This window comes from Mobula birostris, chromosome 6 (genome assembly GCF_030028105.1).
Source record: "Mobula birostris isolate sMobBir1 chromosome 6, sMobBir1.hap1, whole genome shotgun sequence".
NCBI classification, from domain to species: Eukaryota; Metazoa; Chordata; class Chondrichthyes; order Myliobatiformes; family Myliobatidae; genus Mobula; species Mobula birostris.
Window position 1 is genome coordinate 114,918,367 of NC_092375.1, and position 19,328 is coordinate 114,937,694.

Below are 19,328 nucleotides of genomic sequence, written 5' to 3' on the forward strand. Positions count from 1 at the left end.
TGCTGTATTGTTCACTGTTCTGAATGTAATAGACAGACATTGTCTGGAGCTGGAGCTGGAAGAACTTCAGATCATTCGGGAGATAGTCACCCCTAGGAGTCAGGAGACAGGTAGCTGGGTGACTGTCAGGAGAGGGAAGGGGAATACACAGAATGAGCAGAGCACCCCATGGCCATTCCCACCAATAATAAGTATATCATTTTGGATACTGTTGATGGGTACGACATACCAGGGACAAAGGGACAAGTTGCAGTGGTCGCGTCTCTGGCACCAAGAAGGAGGGAGAAGAGGAGAGCAGTAGTGATAGGGGATTCGATAGGGGGACAGGTAAGAGGTTCTGTGGAAGAGATAGAGAATCCTGGATGGTCCGTTGCCTCCCTGGTGCCAAGGTCCGCGATATCTCGAATCGAGTTCTCAGTTTTCTCAAGAGGGAGGATGAGCAGCCGGATGTCATGGTCCATGTAGGGACCAATGACGTGGGTAGGAAGAGTGAGGAAGGCCTGAAAGGCGAGTTTAGGAAGTTAGGCGCCAAGTTAAAGGACAGGACCTCCAGGATAGCAATCTCAGGATTGCTACCAGTGCCACGTGCAGGCGGGTTTAGAAATAGTAAGATAGCGCAGATCAACACGTGGCTGAAGACATGGTGCAGGAGGGAGGGCTTCAGATTTATAGGTAATTGGGCAGTTTTCCAGGGAAGGTGGGACCTGTTCCAGTGGGACGGTTTACATCTGAACTGGAGGGGGACAAATATTCTTGCAGGTAGGTTTGCTAGAGAGGCTCCAGTGGATTTAAACTAGATACAAGGGGGGAGGGTAACCAGTGTAGGAACAGATGTAGGGGAGAAGGAAGAAAAAGAAAATAGTAAAGTTGTTTGCACCGTTAGTGATAAACAGACAGTAAGTGGAAAATTTCTTAAATGCATTTATTTTAATGCTAGGAGCATTATAAGAAAGGTGGATGAGCTTAAAGCATGGATTGATACATGGAAGTATGATGTGGTAGCTCTTAGTGAAACATGGTTACAGGACGGGTGTGATTGGCAACTAAATATTCCTGGATTTCATTGCGTGTCAGAGAAAATATTAAAGCCGTGCTCTGGCAGGATAGATTAGAAGGCTCGTCTAGGGAGGCTATTTGGGTGGAATTGAGGAATGGAAAAGGTGTAGTAACACTTATGGGGATGTATTATAGACCACCAAATGGGGAGCGAGAATTGGAGGAGCAAATTTATAAGGAGATAGCAGATATTTGTAGTAAGCACAAGGTTGTGATTGTGGGAGATTTTAATTTTCCACACACAGACTGGGAAGCCCATACTGTAAAAGGGCTGGATGGTTTGGAGTTTGTAAAATGTGTGCAGGATAGTTTTTTGCAGCAATACATAGAGGTACCAACTGGAGAAGGGGCAGTGTTGGATCTCCTGTTAGGGAATGAGATAGATCAGGTGACAGAGGTTTGTGTTGGGGAGCACTTCAGGTCCAGTGATCACAATGCCATTAGTTTCAATATAATTATGGAGAAGGATAGGTCTGGACCCAGGTTGAGATTTTTGATTGGAGAATGGCTAACTTTAAGGAGATGCGAAAGGATTTAAAAGGAGTGGATTTGGACAATTTGTTTTATGGGAACGATGTAGTAGAGAAATGGAGGTAATTTGAAGGTGAAATTTTGAGGGTACAGAATCTTTATGTTCCTGTTAGGTTGAAAGGAAAGGTTAAAAGTTTGAGAGAGAGCCATGGTCTTCAAGAGATATTGGTTTGGAAAAAGAGAGATATCTACAATAAATATAGGCAACATGGAGTAAATGAGGTGCTTGAGGAATATAAAGAATGTAAAAAGAATCTTAAGAAAGAAATTAGAAAAGCTAAAAGAAGATACAAGGTTGCTTTGGCAAGTAAGGTGAAACTAAATCCAAAGGGTTTCCATAGTTATATTGATAGCAAAAGGATAGTGAGGGATAAAATTGGTCCCTTAGGGAATCAGAGTGGACAGCTGTGTGTGCAGCCAAAAGAGATGGGGGAGATTTTGAACAATTTCTTTTCTTCGGTATTCACCAAGGAGAAGGATATTGAATTGTGTAAGGGAAACAGGTAGGGAAATTATGGAAACTATGATGATTAAAGAAGAGAAAGTACTGGTGCTTTTAAGGAATATAAAAGTGAATAAGTCTCAGGGTCCTGACAGGATATTCCCTGGGACCTTGAAGTTAGTGGGGAAATAGCAGGGGCTCTGACAGAAATATTTCAAATGTCATTAGAAACGGGGATGGTGCCGGAGGATTGGCGTATTGCTCATGTTGTTCCATTGTTTAGAAAGGGTTCTAAGAGTAAACCTAGTAATTATCAGCCTGCGAGTTTGACGTCAGTGGTGGGTAATTTGATGGAAAGTATTCTTAGAGATGGCATATATAATTATCTGGATAGACAGGGTCTGATTAGGAACAGTCAACATGGATTTGTGCGTGGAAGGTCATGCTCGACAAATCTTATTTAATTTTTTGAAGAGGTTACTAGGAAAGTTGACGAGGGTAAAGTGGTGGATGTTGTCTATATGGACTTCAGTAAGGCCTTTGACAAGGTTCCACATGGAAGGTTTAACCGTTAGGTATTAATATTGAAGTAGTAAAATGGATTCAGCAGTGGCTGGATGGGAGACACCAGAGAGTAGTGGTAGATAACTGTTCGTCAGGTTGGAGGCCGGTGACTAGTGGTATGCCTCAGGGATCTGTACTGGGTCCAATGTTGTTTGTCATATACATTAATGATCTGGATGATGGGGTGGTAAATTGGATAAGTAAGTATGCAGATGATACTAAGATAGGTGGAGTTGTGGATAATGAAGTAGGTTTTCAAAGGTTGCGGAGAGATTTAGGACAGTTAGAAGAGTGGGCTGAAAGATGGCAGATGGAGTTTAATGCTGATAAACATGAGGTGCTACATTTTGGTAGGACTAATCAAAATAGGGCATACATGGTAAGTGGTAGAGCATTGAAGATTGCAGTAGAACAGAGGGAGCTAGGAATAATGGTGCATAGTTTCCTGAAGGTGGAATCTCACATGGATAGGGTGGTGAAGAAAGCTTTTGGTATGCTGGCCTTTATAAATCAGAGCATTGAGTATAGGAGTTGGGATGTAATGTTAAAATTGTACAAGACATTGGTGAGGCCAAATTTGGAGTATTGTGTACAGTTTTGGTCACCAAATTATAGGAAAGATGTCAACAAAATAGAGAGAGTACGGAGAAGATTTACTAGAATGTTACCTGGGTTTCATCACCAAAGTTACAGAGAAAGGTTGAACAAGTTGGGTCTTTATTCTTTGGAGCGTAGAAGGTTGAGGGGGGACTTGATAGAGGTATTTAAAATTTTGAGGGGGATAGATGGAGTTAACATGGATAGGCTTTTTCTACTGAGAGTGGGGGAGATTCAAACAAGAGGACATGAGTTGAGAGTTAAAGGGCAAAGGTTTAGGGGCAACATGAGGGGGAACTTCTTTACTCGGAGAGTGGTAGCTGCATGGAACGAGCTTCCAGCATAAGTGGTTGAGGCTGGTTCAATATTGTCATTTAAAGTAAAATTGGATAGCTATATGGACAGGAAAGGAATGGAGGGTTATGGGCTGAGTGCAGGTTAGTGGGCCTAGGTGAGAGTAAACGTTTGGCATGGATTAGAAGGGCTGAGATGGCCTGTTTCTGTGCTGTAATTGTTATATGGTTATATAGACATTTAAAAGAAAATAATTATTTATTCCAACATCTCTCCAACTGAGAGCAAAGATAATAAATATCCCAAACATTGTCCGCGTATTTTCAATGTGAAAACCACAGTCCCGAGCAGCAGTGTGGGCCCACGGCGCTCACTTCCTGAAGCGTTTGAAGAGAGGATGGATGTTCTTTCCCAGGCTCTTGCTCCGCTGGTATTCCAGGTAAACGGTGTCGTCCGCTCCTGACATGGAGCTCATCGTGCCAGCGCGTCGCATCACCTGCAGGGGCAACACAGCAGGGTGAGAGCCAGCTTAAACAAGAGAAAAATTTGCTGATGCTGATTTGAAACCCAAAGCAACACACACAAAATGGAGGAACTCAACAGGCCAGGCAGTATCTATGTAAAAGAGTAAACCATCGACATTTTGTGCTAAGCCCCTTCATCACAACTGCTGCTTGGCCTGCTGAGGTCCTCCAGCATTTTGTGTGTGCTGTTGCTCCTGAGTCCAACTTGTTACCTTTCACTTTATTTATTTTTTTTACAGATACAGTGTGGAACAGGCCCTTCTGGCCTTTTGAGCCACGCCACCAGGAAACCACCTATTTAACCCCAGCCAAATCACAAGAAAATTTACAATGACCAATTAACCTACTAACTGGCATGACTTTGGACTGTGGGAGGAAACCACAGCACCCTCCACACGTTCATGGGGAGGACATACAGACAATGTCCAAATTGAACCCTGAAATCCGTTGCCCCAGGCTGCAATATTGAAGCGCTAACCACTACGTTACCATGATGCCCAAGCAGTTGGCATCATTGGCTATTTACTAAAATATATAGAAATAACCCAGGCTCAAGTTTAGATTTAAAGATTAAATATCTTAAAGGTTACCTTTACTTGACACGTCTGTGGAAAAATGCAAGCAGGCATTTTCCCACTGAGGTTGGATGAGACTAGAGGGAGGAGAGGGATCGTTGACTCAGGCCTAAGAGGCCAGCGTTGGGCATTTTCTTGGCTTACAAGGTGCGGAACGAAAGACTGTGGGACGCCACTCCTCACACAGACATAGAGCAATGTGTGGTTAAGTGCCTTGCTCAAGGACACAACACGCTGCCTCAGCTAAGGCTCGAACTGGCAACTTTCAAATCACTAGACAAAAGTCTTAACCACTTGGCCACGTGCCTACACTAAGACTAGAACTAGAGGTTAAAAGGATGAAAGGTGAAATGTTTAAGGGGAATCTGAAGGGGAACTTCTTCATTCAGGAGGTAATGAATGTGTGGAATGAGCTGCCAGTGGAAGCAGTGGATGTGGGTTCAATCTCAACGTTCAAGAGAAGTTCTGATAAGTAATGGATGGGTATAGAGGGCTATGGTCCAGGTGAAGGTCAATGCGACCAGGCAAATTAATAGTTCGGCAAACTAGGTGGACCAAAGGGCTTGTTTCTGTGCTCAATAACTATATGAATATCAAAACATACAATAAAATACATTGTCCACATCAACAACCAACACAGTCCAAGGATGTGCTGGGGGCAGCCCGCACATGTTGCCACACTCCCAGCTCCAACAAAGCATGCCCACACCCTGCTAAACCTTACTAACCCGTATATCACTGGAAAGTGGAAGGAAATGGGAGCACTCGGAGGAAACCCACATGATCATGGGGAGAACATACAAACTCCTTACAGGCAGCAGTAGGAAGCATCCTGGTTCAGGAGGATTGGAAAATTGAGCATTTCACTCCACCCTTCAACAAGGAAGGGACGCAGCAGAAAGGAAATTAAAGCCCAGTTAGCCTTGACCTCAGTGGTTGGGAAAATGTTGGAGTCGATTGTTAAGGATGTGATTTTGGGGTATGTGGAGGCACATGATAAAATACGCGAAAGTCAGCATGATTTCCTCAAGGGAAAATCTTGCCTGATAAATCTGTCGAAATTCTGTAAGGAAGCAATGAGCAAGAGAGACAAAGGAGAATTGGTGAATTTTGTGTACTTGGATTTTCAGAAGGTCTTGGACAAGATGCTGCATGTGAAGCTGCTTAAACAAGGTAAGAACCCAAGATATTACAGAATGGATAGGGCATTGGCTGAATTGCAGGAGGCAAAGATTGGCTGCCACTGACTAGTGGCGTTCCACAGGAGTCGGTGGTGGGACTGCTTCTTTTTACATTGTATTTTAATGACTTGGATGAGGGAATTGACGGAGTTGTAGCCAAGTTTGCGGTTGAAACAAAGATAGATGAAGGGACAGGTAGTGTTGAGGAAGCAGGGAGGCTGCAAAAAGACAGATTGGGAGAATGAGCAAAGAAGCAGCAGATGGAATACAGTATCAGGAAGTGATGGTCATGCACTTTGATAGAAGGAATAAAAGTGTAGACTATTTTCTAAATGGGGAGAAAATTCGAAAATCCAGGTGCAAAGGAACTTGGGAGTCCTCGTGCAGGATTCCCTAATTTGCAAGTTGAATTGGTGATGAGGAAGGCAAATGCAATGTTAGCATTCATTTTGAAAGGACTAGGATATAAAAGCAAGGATGTAATGCTGATGAGGCCTTGAAGTACTGTGAGCAGTTTTGGGTCTCTCATTTAAGAAAGGATGTGCTGATACTGCAGAGGATTCAGAGGAGGTTCACGAGAATGATTCCAGGAATAAAAGGATTATCATATAAAGAGCATTTGATGGCTCTGGGCCTGTAATTGCTGGAATTTAGAAGATGAGGGGAGATCTCAATAAAACCTATCGAACGTGAAACCACTCAATAGAGTGGATGTGGAGAAGATATTTTCTATGGTGGGGAGACTAGAACCAGAGGGCACAGCCTCAGAATAAAGAAATATCCATTTAGTAAGGAACTGAGGAATTTCTTTAGCCAGAGGGTGGAATCTGTGGAATTCATTGCCACAGGAGGCTGTGGAGGTCATTGGGTGTATTTACGGTGGAGGTTGATAGGGAAATGGATCAGCCATGATGAAATGGCAGAGCAGACTCATTGGACCAAATGGCTCCCATGTCTTACCGTCTTATCAAGACTGAAAAGAAAGGGAGCAGAAGCCAGAATTAAAAGATGGAGGGAAGGGAAAGAGTACAAGCTGGCAGGTAACAGGTGAGGGGGAAGGTGGATGAAATAAGAAGCAGGGAGGGAATAAGTGGAAAAAAAAAAGGGCCGAAGGAGGAATCTGATAGGAGAGTGGACCATAGGAGAAAAGGAAGGAGGAGAGACACTAGAGAAAGGTAATGGGCAGGTGAGGAGAAGAGAAGGGATAAGACGGGGGCCAGAATGGAAATGGAAAAAGAGAGAAGAGGGAGGAGTGGAGAAATTACCGTAAGTTTGAGAAATCAATGTTCATGTGTCAGACTGGAGGCTACCCAGACGAATATGAGGTGTTGCTCCTCCAACCTGAGAGTGGCCTCATTGTGACAGTAGTGGCCATATACCAACATGTCGGAACGAGAATGGGAAATAAAATTCACTCTCTGGTGTGGCGAGGCAGCACAACCACCCGCTGTGCCTCTGTGCTGTTCCTGTAGCTTCACAATCCCCTTTAGTAGCCCAGGGCTTGGAACAGAACTCCTTACCTGCCCCTTGGAGCCGAACTCCCCAAGCACCACCTCCTCCTCTGCGTCTAGGTCAGAGGCAGCAAGGACCTTCTGCAGTAGTTGTTGCTGCTCCTCCTTGGTACCAAAGGACAGATCTTCCTCATCCATTCCGGCCAGCTTCGTGATCACCTGCACAGACACGGTTCTCGTTCAGCCTTAGGCCATTGGTGACAGGCAAAGGACAAGCATAAAGCCCCTTGTGTTCCAGAGATACAGCAGAGGGCCGTGTGCATACCATTCATTCAGATCAATTCATCACAACAGTGCATTGAAATTGTACGCGGGAATACAACAGCAGAATGCAAAATAAAGTGTTACAATAACAGAGGAAGTGCAATGCAGGTAGACAATAAAGTCAAAGTAAAATTTATTATTGAAACATGTATACGTTACCATAAATAGGTTGAGCACACTAGGGAAAAAGCAATTCTGTATTGGATGTTGTGTAATCAACCAGATTCCATTAGGGAGCTTAAGGTAAAGGAACTTTAAGGAAGCAGTGATCATAATATGCAGTTTGAGGGGTAGAAGTTAAAATTGGATGTATCAGGAAAGGGATTTACAGAGGCATGAGAAAGGAGCTGGCCAAAGTTGATTGGAAGGGGACACGAGCAGGGATGATAGCAAAACAGCAAAACAGCATATCTGGAGTTTCTGAAGGCAATTCAGAATATGCAGGATAGATATATCCCAAAGATGAAGAAGTAAGTATTCTAAAGAGAGGATGAAGCAATTGTAGCTGACAAGGGAAATCAAAGACAGCATAAAAGCAAAAGAGAGGGCATGTAATATAGCAAAATATTTGTAAGATAGAGCATTAGGAAGCTCTTAAAAACCAACAGAAGGCAACAAAAAGCAGTAAGGAGAGAAAAGAAGAAATATGGAGGTAAGCTATCCAGTCGGATACCACAAGTCTTTTTTCAGATACATAACGATTAAAAGAAAGAGGAAAGTAGATTCCAACCCCACAACCCTTCCTAAACTCTAAATGTGACTGCCCATCTCTCAGAGCAGCTTACCTTAAAGCTGTAGCCCTGGTCCACCAGGAACCTTTGCCTTTTAGCAGAGTAAGCCATCTCCTGGGTATCCTGGGATACCAGTGAGTAGAAGAAGGCATTGTACTCCTCAGCCACCATTCCTGTGAAAGAGGCAATGACCAAACATTTGAGAGTTGGAGTCTGTGTTGAGGGAGATAGAACCCATTCAGGCTTTGGGATCAGAGCACGGAAACAGATTCCAACATGATCCCACTCGAGGCCAGTGGTGAAAGGTATCGAAGTAATCCATTGAGGAGAGTTGTGAAAGAGTGCGCCTTCCCCACAACTGACTCGGCACATACCCCACACACCACCCTCTCCACACTCAAATACTCCAACATCCACACATCCTACTTCCTCACACCTCACATCACCCTCCCAACAGCCTCTCTAAACCTCACCCCTACTCTGCATCCCCAACGCCACAACCCACTCTCCCCACTCTCATGTACCCAACCCTCATTACAACCCATTCTCCTTCCCAACTTGCCACCGTCCTCCCCACATACTGCCCCCTCCCACACCAAACTACTCAACCCCACACATTACCCTCTTCACATCCAACCACCCACATATGCACCATCCTCTCCACATCCCACATACTCTACCACCACCATGCCTCACTCCACTCTGTCTCCCCACACGTCACCATTTCCACTTCACCCACCCCCACACAAAACCTCCCGTCTCAGCACATCACAGTCTTTAACCCACCACACTCACCCCAGCGCTCTCACCAACCCCATTTCCCCGACCACACAGCCTCCCTCGCCCACCTTTCTTTGCCCGCAGCACCCTGCCCAGTCGCTGGGCTTCCTGCCTTCGGGAACCGCCATGTGAGGAGATCTGGATCAAGACGTTGGCCTCGGGGAGATCGAACGAGGTGTCACCCACCTGCCAGAAATCAGAGTGTCAGCTCTGCCACCCTCTCTCCCCAGCCCCTCCGACCGCAGCCCAAGCCAGGTGAAAGAACAGTTGACCTGGCTCCAACCACTACACAACAGCCCCACTCTCACACACAGCCAACATACATACACTGCATCCTGCACACCCCTCCCCAAGTACTAGCTTCCTCAGCATTGAGGACATCTTCAAAAGGCGATACCTCAAAAATGCAGCACCCATCATTAAAGACGTCCATCAGCAAGGACCTGCCCTCCTCATTGCCACCATCGAGGTGGTGGTACAGGAGCCCAAAGTCACACACACATTTCAGGATCAGCTTCTTCCCTCTGCCATCAGATTTCTGAACGGACAATAACCCTATGAACACCAGCTCACTACTTTTTCCTCTTTTTGCACTATTTTTTTTGATATACTTGTTGTAATGTACAGTGTTTTTCTATCATTCTGTATTGCAATGTACTACTGCCGCTAAACAACATATTTCATGGCACAGGCCAGTGATATTAAATTCGATTCTAGAGTGTCTTCACTTCACCACTTACAACACACCTGAGACTGACACAGCTCATTTTATTGAACCTCCTAGTTCTCCATAACGAACACCAACTTCCCCTCCCTCAATATTATCAAGAACCCCTCTCACCTCAGTCATTCTCTCTTCTCGCCGCACCATCTTTCCAATCAGGCAGAAGATATAAAAAGCTTGAGAATATGTACGACCAAGTCAGCTTCTATACGCCTTTTTAACGGTTGATAACAGTGAATGCTTGGAACAGAACAGAACAGCACAATATGGGCCCTTCACGATGTTGTGTCAGCCTCTGAGCCTAATCAAAGATCAATCTAACCCTTCCCTCGCAGAACCCTCCTTTTTTCATTCATTCATGTGCCTATGTATCTTCCCTAATGTATTTGCCTCTACCACCACCTCTGGCAGCACATTCCACTCTGTGTAGAAAAAAACTACCTCTGACATTCCACCCCCCCCATACTTTCTTCCAATCACCTTAAAATTATGCCCTCTCCCATTGCCACCCTGGGAAAAAGACTGACTAGCCACTCAATCTATGCTTCTCATACACTTCTATTAAGTCATCTCTTATCCTCCTTCACTCTAAAGAGAAAAGCCTTAGCTCACTCAGCCTATCCTCATAAGACATGCTCTCTAATCCAGGCAGAACGCCGCTAAAATCTCTTCCGCACCCTCTCTAAAGTCTCCACATCCATCCTATAATAAGGTGACCAGAACTGAATACAATTTTCCAAGTGTGTCTAACCAGGGTTTTATAGACGCTACTGAATCAGACCCTTCAGCCCATCTAAGTCCATGCCGAAGTGTTAGTCTGCCTAGTCCCATTGACTCGCACCTGAACCACATGCCCCATGACCCTCCCATCCATGTACTTATACAAAACTTCTCTTAGATGCTGCAATCAAACCTGGATCCACCACTTCTGTTGGCAGCTCATTCCACACTCACACCACCCTTTGAGTGAAGTTCCCCCTAAATATTTTACCTTTCACCCTAAACCTATGACCTCTAGCTCTAGTCTCATCCAACCTCAGTGGAAAAAAGCTGCACACATCTACCCCACACATTCTTAATTTTGTATAGCCCTATCAATACTGCAATACTACCAGCTCCTCTTAAACTCAATCCGTCGATTAGCAAAGACCACACACCATACGCTTTCTTAACCACCCTTATCAACTTGGATTGCAACTTTGAGAGATTAATAGCTGTGGACCTCAAGATCCTTCTGTTCATCCAGACTGCAGGTAGAGTGGAAGAACTCAAACTACCTTGCTGTAGCCCTTATACCATATTTGACACCCGCACTGCACTTTCTCTATAATTGTAACACATTATTCTGCACTCTGTTATTGCTTTTCCAGTAAAAATTAGTCCAAATATAACACAAATAGCAAAGTAGTGTTCACGGAACATTCCCAAATCTGATGGCAGAGGGGAAGAAGCTGGTCCTAAAATGCTGACTGTGGACCTTCAGGCTCCTGCACCTCCTCCCTGATGGCAGCAACGAGGAGAGGACATACGCTAGGTGATGAGGGTCTTTCATGATAGACGCTGCCTCCCTGAGGCATCACTATTTGAAGATGTGAGGGGAGGCTAGTGCCTGTGAGCACTCCGCAGTTCTTTCCAATCCTGTGCATTGGTGCCTCCATACCAGACAGTGATGCAACCAGATAGAGTGTTCCGCACCGAAATCTACAGAAACTTGCTAGTGTCTTTGCTGACAGACCAAGTCTCCTCATGAGTTATAGACAATGGCCTGCTTTCTTATGTATGGATTGTCTGGATGGCATGTAAACAAAAGCTTTTTAGTACATGTAACGGTAATAAAGCAATTTCCATTTACCTTGGATATGAAAATGGTGTTGATCTTAGGGTTGTGAGTAAAGTTTTGGAGAATCTGCATCCTCTCTCCCTGGGACGTGGGACCATAAATATATGGCCTGAAATGAAGGAAACCCTCAATGAACGGTGTTACATAAAAACTCAACCTAACTCCAATAATCCTGGAGTCCAGCCACTATACACAACAGCCCAATTCAAAAGGTAACACACACAAAATACTGGAGGAATTTCCACAGATGCCACCTGACTTACTGAGTCCCTTCAGTACTTTGTTTGTTGCTGAAGTAAACCAGCATTTGCAGTATTTCTCAACATACAACATTACAGCACAGTAAAGGCCCTCAATCCACAATGTTATGGTGACTTTATAACCTACTCTAAGATCAATCTTACCCTTCCCTCCTACATAGTATTCCATTTCTCTATCATCCTTGTGCCCAACTGAAAATTTATGAACATAATACATCTACCCCTAGGTAAAAAAGTCAGCACAACATTGTGAGTCAAAGGGTCTGAACTGTGCTGTATTTTTTCTATGAGCTGCTGTATATATTCATACATTCAGACAGTTTCCTTCCTTCCCAGCACCTCGCCCTGCCCTCACCATCACCAAAAGCACCGGTCAAATCCGAACACCTACTGTAACCAACCCCACTGTCATCAGTCTCAGCTTCACTAAAGCCCTGGTGTGTACAAGGGACAGCAAACGCCCTACTCATTACACAGTACTTTTCCTGCAAGTCTGTCAGGGTCATCTACTACCAGTACAACCTCTGCAATATCAGTGAGACCCAACATAGATTGGGGGACCGCTTCATTGGACACCTTCACTCCATCTGGGCTGTTGTGGTGGGCACCCATTTTAATTCTACTTCCCATTCCCATTCCGACATGTTGGTTCATGGCCACTTCTACTGCCACAATGAGGCCACGCTCAGGTTGGAGGAGCAACACCTCATATTCCATCTCTAACCTGATGGCATGGACATCAATTTCTCTAATTTTGGCAATTTCTCCCCCTCCCCCTTCTCTCATTTATCATTCCCCATTCTGGTTCCTCCCTCACACCTTCTCTTTTTCTCATCTGCCCATCACTTCCCTCTGGTTCCCTTCCTCCTTCCCTTTCACCCATGCTCCACTTTCCTTTCAGATTCCTTCTTCCTTAGTCCTTTTCCCTATTCCACCTATCACCACCCACCTTTTCACCTCTTTGCCCCTCCCCGGTCACACCTTGCTAGCTAGTCCTCCTCCCCCTCTCTCCACCTTATTTTGGATCTGCCCCCTTCCTTTCCAGTCTGAAACACTGATGTTTTATTCCCCTCCATGGACACTGCTTGACCTGCTGAGTTCCCCCAGTGTGTATTACTCTGGATTTCCGGCATCTGGAGAATCTCTGTGCCTTACTTGTTGAGCCTGATCGCGTACTCCTTCAGTGCGAACACATTGTCAGCAAACACGATGATCTTATCGCTCCTCCGCTCGTGGAAGCGAATCAGGAACTGACAAGCTCTGAACTTGTTGGGATTCATCACATACAGCAGCATCCGCTTTTTCGTCTTGATGGCAACGTACTCTCGGTAAAATTCTGGCGACATCGGGCACCAGACCTGCATGACAAACCAGGGATTACCAAGGCATTTGAGCATCTCTCCCTGGAAGCAAGATGCATTGAAGGCAAGCAGCATGTCATAGAGAGTAAGCAAATGTGGCGTTTACTGGTGCTGGGAGAGAACCTTACCAAGGCATTAGCCAGGGATTGAGCTTAAGAGCCACAGCACAATGTTGCAGCTCAGAAAACCCTGGTGAGACCACACTCAGAGTATAGTGTTCAGTTTTGATCACGTCATTCTTAAACATTATTTAAAATCTTAAAATTGGAAAGATGTGGAAGGTTTAGTGAGAGTGCAGAGGAGATCTGCCAGGATGCTGCCTGGATGAGAAACCATGTCTTAAGAGGATCGGTTGAGCAAGTTGGAGCTTCCTCTTTGAAACTAAGGAGGATAAGAGGTGACGTGACAGAGGTGTATAACAGGCATAGAGAGAGTGGATAGCCAGAGACTTTTACTCAGTGTGTAAACAGCAAATATGAGAGGGCATTATTTTAAGGTGATCAGAGGAAAGTATAACATAGAGGGTGGTGGGTGTGTGCAATGCACTGCCAAGGATGGTGCTGAGAGAGGCAGATACATTAGGGACATTCAAGAGACTCTTAGACAGGGACGTGGATGGAAGAGAAATGGAAGGCTGTGCAGATATCCCCCGTGTAAGACTCACCTCGGCACACTGCACCTTGGCGATGTATCCACTATTCTGAAGCTCCATCCAATTCGCCTCAAATAGCTTGGGCCCAATGAGGAAGTTGAGGTCCACAATCTTGTCATCTTCCCGGACCAGGGTGGCTGTCAGCCCCAGCTTGCAATGTGCCTGGACGATGGTGAGGACACGGCGGAACATCTTCGCTGGACAGAACACAGGACTGGGTCACTGCCACTGACACAACCAAGTACATGTTTCACAATGCTAAAGAATCGGACCACACAGAGTCGACAAGGAGCATTGTGTTGGTGACACCATATTTTAGGTACAGAATACAGTTGCCTCTACACTGTGACCAAACACCATCAGAAGCTTCCTGGTTAGATGCAGAGCAAATCTTCACAGGCACTATTAAGCCTGCATCTGTATTAATCCCCTTTACCAACACCTGGTCCACAGGCAACTGTGTCTTGCCTATTCAAACAGAAGACACAGAACAGCAACAGGTCCTTTCAGGCCAATAAGACCACTCGGCCCATTTACACCCACATGATCAATTAACAAACTAAACAAACTAACCTGTACATCTTTGAAATATGGGAGGAAACCCATGCAGTCACAGGGAGAACATACAAACTCCTTACAGATAGTGGCAGGAATTGGACACAGGTTGCTGGCACTGTAACAGTGTCATGCTAGCCGCTACACTACCTTCCCGCCCTACACTGTCTGACCAAACACCATCAGGTTCTTCCTGCTTAGATACAGATCAACTTACAGGGCATCTAGTAATACAGCACTCCCAAACACTCAGCTGTACCAGCAAACCTGATTCACAGTGACTCCATCAAATGCTTATGGAGGCAATTCTTAAGTGATGAGAGTCTCCGCTTGAAAGTACCCGCCACCAAGTTCAGGAATACTTTCTCCCCACTATTGAAAGGTCCCTTATACATAAGGTAGACTCTAGACCTCATCAACTACCCCACTTTTGCCTGCACAGCACTTTCTCTGTAACTGTAACACTATTCTGCATTATTACTGTTTTACCTTCTTATACCCCCCAATGGACTGTGTAATGATCTGATCTGTATGAAGAGTATAAATGCCAAGTATTTCACTGTAGCTTCATACAAGTGACAGTAATAAACCAATACCAATTCTACACTGTCATGCATTATTTTACTTTATTTAGAGATACAGCAGGGAATAGGCCCTTCCTCCCTTTGACTGTGCTGCCAGCAACCCACCTATGAAACCTTAGCCTAATCACAGTGCAATTTACAATAACCAATTAACCTAGTAACCAGTATGTCTTTGGACTGAGGAAGGAAACCAGAGCACCCAGAGAAAACTCACGAGTTCCATGGGGAAGACTTACAAACTCCTTACAGAGGACATGATGACTGAACTCTGAACTCCATCGCCCCAAGCTGTAATGCCCATGGCAATCAAGTCTTTCTCTGTTACTCAACTGAGTGTCTAACATTGACATACAATGCCCATGACTGTGTGGAGTCATATGCCATCAGTGATAACACAACTGTTCCCAAAATCTGAGATGGTGAGCAGGAGGCATACAGGAGTGAGACAGATCAGCTGGTTGAGTGGTGTCGCAACAACGACCTTGCACTCAGCGTCAGTAAGACCAGAGAACTTATTGTGGACTTCAGGAAGGGAAAGTTGGGAGAATACACACCTGAAGGAATCAGCAGTGGAAAGGGTGAGCAGCTTCCAAGTTCCTGGATGTCAACATCTCTGAACATCTATCATGGGCTCAACATGTTAATGCAGTTACCAAGATTGCATGCCAGCGGCTGCAATTCATCATGAGTTTGAGGCGAATTGGTAAGTGACCAAAGACTCTAGCAAATTTTTACAGATGTACCATGGAGAGGATTCGGAATGGTTGCATCACCACCTGGTATGGAGACGCCATTGCACAGGATTGGATAAAGCTGTAGAGGATTGTAAACTCAGTCATGGGCACTGCCTTCTCATCATTGAGGTCATCTTCAAACGATGATGCCATCATTAAGGCCCCACACCAGCCAGGACATGCCCTCTTCTCATTAATACTATTATTAGGGAGGAGGTACAGGAGCCTGCAGACGCACACAACATTTAAAGGAACAGCTTCTTCCCCTCCACCATCAGATTTATCAACAGTCTATGAACCTGTGAACGTTAACCATTTTTGCCTTACTGATTTTTTAATACATTGTAATTTGCTTTGGTGAGGCAAAACGTGGAATATTGTCAGCAGTTCTGGTCACCTACCTACAGGAACAATATCAATACCAGTGAAAACAGTACAGAGAAAATTTACCAGAACTTGAGGACCTCAGCTACAGGGAAAGGTTGAACAGGTCAGGACTTTATGGCCTGGAGCGTAGAATGAAGGAGATTGGATAGAAGTATACAAAAATTATGAGGGGTATGGATAGGGTACATGCAAGCAGGCTTTTTCCACTGAGGTTGGGTGAAACTAGAACTGAAGGTCATAGTTTAAGGGAGAAAGGTGAAATATTTAAGGAGTGAATGTGCGAATGTGGAACAAGATGCCAGCGGAAGTGATGAATGTAGGTTCGAATGCAACAAATTTCAGGAGATACATCAGTGCTGATAAACCTGATTCTGATTCAGTGCCATTTGATTTCAAGACATAGGAGAATTAGGCCACTCAGCCCATCAAGTCTGCTCCATCATTCTACCATGGCTGATTTATTACCCCTCTCAACACCATTCAGCAGCCTTCTCCCTGTAAGTTTTGACCTCCTTGCTAATCAAGAACCTATCAACCTCTGCTTTAAATATACATAATGACTTGGCCTCCACAGCCATCTCTGGCAATCAGTTCCATAGATTCAATATCCTCTGGCTAAGGAAATTTCTCATCTCTGTTCTAAAGGAATGTCCTTCTATTCCAAGGCTGTGCCCTCTCCCCCACTACAGGAAACATCTCTCCATGTCCACTCTATTTAGGCTTTTCAGTATTTGAGTATCATCAGCTTGACTTCGGCAGGGGCTGGTCTGTCAGGCATAGCAGTGAGCATTACCGGGAATGGTGTGCACCTCATCGAGCAGCATCAGCCCCCATTCCTGGCTCTTTAGCCATTCCATCACCCTCTCGGCCTCCCATGAACGCTTGGTCGTGTGCCCCAGCATTGAGTAGGTGCTGATGGCGATGGAGCAGCCTATTGGTTTATCTTTGGCGTCCGAAGTGAATCGGCAGATCTGGCTATCATCGATGGTTGACCACATCTTGAACTGCGACTTCCACTGCTCGACAGACACGGCCGACGTACACAACACCAGACATCGCTTCCGCACAGTGCAGGCAGCTGTCACACCCACCAAGGACTTGCCAGCACCTGGAGAAACCAAACCCAACAACAAGGAGAAAGCTTCCATTATCCACGTGCATATCTAAACCTCCTAAATGTCCCTGGCTGTCCTGCAGCTGAACTCTCCCCTGTTGAGGGAGGATGCCCTCAACCAGCTTTGAGAAAGCAAGTCCCCAGGGTTGGACGGGTTGACTGTGGAATGCCACTTGCTTTCTGGTTTATGAGCACCCAGTAAGGGGGGTGGGGGTGCAGGTCTCTCAGGTCAAGATGGCCATTCGAGGGTCCAGGCAGTGGGCTGTCGAGTGCTCTGCCCAAGCCGACTATCTGCCCCTCTTCCAGGGCTACATTTGTGCCCGGGTGTCTTTGAAGAGGGAACATGTGATCATTATGGGTACAGTAGGGTATTTCTGTGAACAGTGCCCCTCTCCCAGGAATTGAGAGTATTATAGATAGTAATAACTATTTTAATTTGAAATCACTAAGTGTTTAGTAGTATTATAGAAGGTAATAACTATTTTTATTTGAAATCACTGTGTTTAGTAATACCTAACTTTTGTATTTCTTCTGTATTTGAAAAAAAGATTTGTATATTGTTTTTAAAAAAAGGGCAGTACTGAGGAGGTCAGCACTGGAGGTTTACATTGTGGAGGGACAGGTAAGAGGGAGTTTCACACTGTGGGAACGGTGGTATAGTGGGAGAGTAATACTGTGGCAGAGGAACTGAGGGTGGGGCATTCCAGATAAGTGCTCTACAGTGGACTCCTGACTGCAGTCTTGTAACGCACATAAGATTGAGCATTAAAGTATGGAATTCTCATCACATCTAACTGCAGACACCTACCGCAGGGAAGGACAATAACTCCCGACCTGGCCCGGCCATTCCCAAACATCTTCCGGAGGCTCTTTTCCTGGTAGGGCCGCAGCACAGCAGTGGGCTTCAGGTCAATGTTAACATCAGGGTTGACTGTATCATTCCTGAAATCATACTCCGCCAGCAAAGGGTACTCCATCTGAATGCAACGCTTCTGCAGCTCCTCGATCATTTCCTGCGGGAGGCAATCCATCAACACCACCGCACTGTTCCTCTTTAATAATATTTATATTGTAATTTATAGTTATTTCCTTTGGGATCAATAAAGTATCTGTCTATTTTCGTAAACACTATGAGGGGTATAGATAGGATAAGTGCAAACAGGCTTTTTCCGCTGAGGTTGGGTGAGACTAAAACTACAGATCATGGGTGAAAGGTGAACTGTTTTAAGGGAACTTGAGGGGGAATTCTCACTCAAAGGGTGGTGAGAGTGTGGAATGAACTGGTAGTGGAATATTTAAGAGAAATTCTTCAACATATAAGAGAAGTTTGGATAAGTACAGGAATGGGGGGGCATGAAGGGCTATGGTCTGGGTGCAAGTCGATGGGACTAGGCAGTTTAATAGTTTGGCACACACTAGATGGGCCGAATGGCCTGTTTCTGTGACAGGAAGAGATTCAGCAAATGCTGGAAATCCAGAGCAACACACACAAAATGCTGGAGGAACTCAGCAGGTTAGGCAGCATCTATAGCGAAGGAAAAACAGCTGACTTTTTTGGACTTCATCAGGATATTCTTATGTCTTGTACTGTACTGCTGCCACAAAACAACAAATTTCACGACATATAGACATACAGTGCCTATAAAAAGTTTCCATGTTTTATTGTTTTACAACATTGAATCACAGTGGATTTAATTTGGCTTTTTTGACACTGATCCACAGAAAAAGACTCTTTCGTGTCAAAGTGAAAACAGATCTCTACAAAGTAATCTAAATTAATTACAAATATAAAATACAAAAGAATTGATTGCATAAGTATTCATACCCCCTCCTTGATATGACACACCAAATCATCACTGGTTTCAGAAGTCACATAATGGAGATTTGACTTTGCAGACCTGTGTGTAATCAAAGTGTTTCAATTGATTGTAGCAAAAATACACAGGTAGCTGGAAGGTCCAACTGCTGGTGAGTCAGTATCCTGGCAAAAACTTCACCATGCAAACAAAAGAACACTCCAAGCAACTCTGCAAAAAAGGTTATTGAATAGCACAAGTCAGGAGATGG

At 44.9% G+C, this 19,328-nt stretch overlaps 1 protein-coding gene across 3 annotated transcripts in view; it reads right to left on the bottom strand.

The window, feature by feature from the left end:
- Positions 1-3,723: 3,723 nt before the first annotated feature.
- ercc3 (excision repair cross-complementation group 3) overlaps positions 3,724-19,328 on the bottom strand; it is a 36,454-nt gene continuing 20,849 nt past the window's right edge. For 2 of the 3 annotated variants that reach the window (XM_072261076.1, XM_072261075.1), the window contains exons 7-15: positions 18,070-18,274; positions 16,941-17,255; positions 13,900-14,084; positions 13,030-13,232; positions 11,627-11,723; positions 9,119-9,236; positions 8,325-8,443; positions 7,285-7,434; positions 3,724-3,980 (exon numbers count right to left, since the gene is read on the bottom strand). In XM_072261076.1, the coding sequence (XP_072117177.1) occupies positions 3,855-3,980; positions 7,285-7,434; positions 8,325-8,443; positions 9,119-9,236; positions 11,627-11,723; positions 13,030-13,232; positions 13,900-14,084; positions 16,941-17,255; positions 18,070-18,274 (1,518 nt within the window). In that variant the 3' untranslated portion in view covers positions 3,724-3,854. Of the gene's footprint in view, positions 3,981-7,284; positions 7,435-8,324; positions 8,444-9,118; positions 9,237-11,626; positions 11,724-13,029; positions 13,233-13,899; positions 14,085-16,940; positions 17,256-18,069; positions 18,275-19,328 lie in introns of those variants that run through there. The other variant, XM_072261078.1, reaches the window with a different exon arrangement.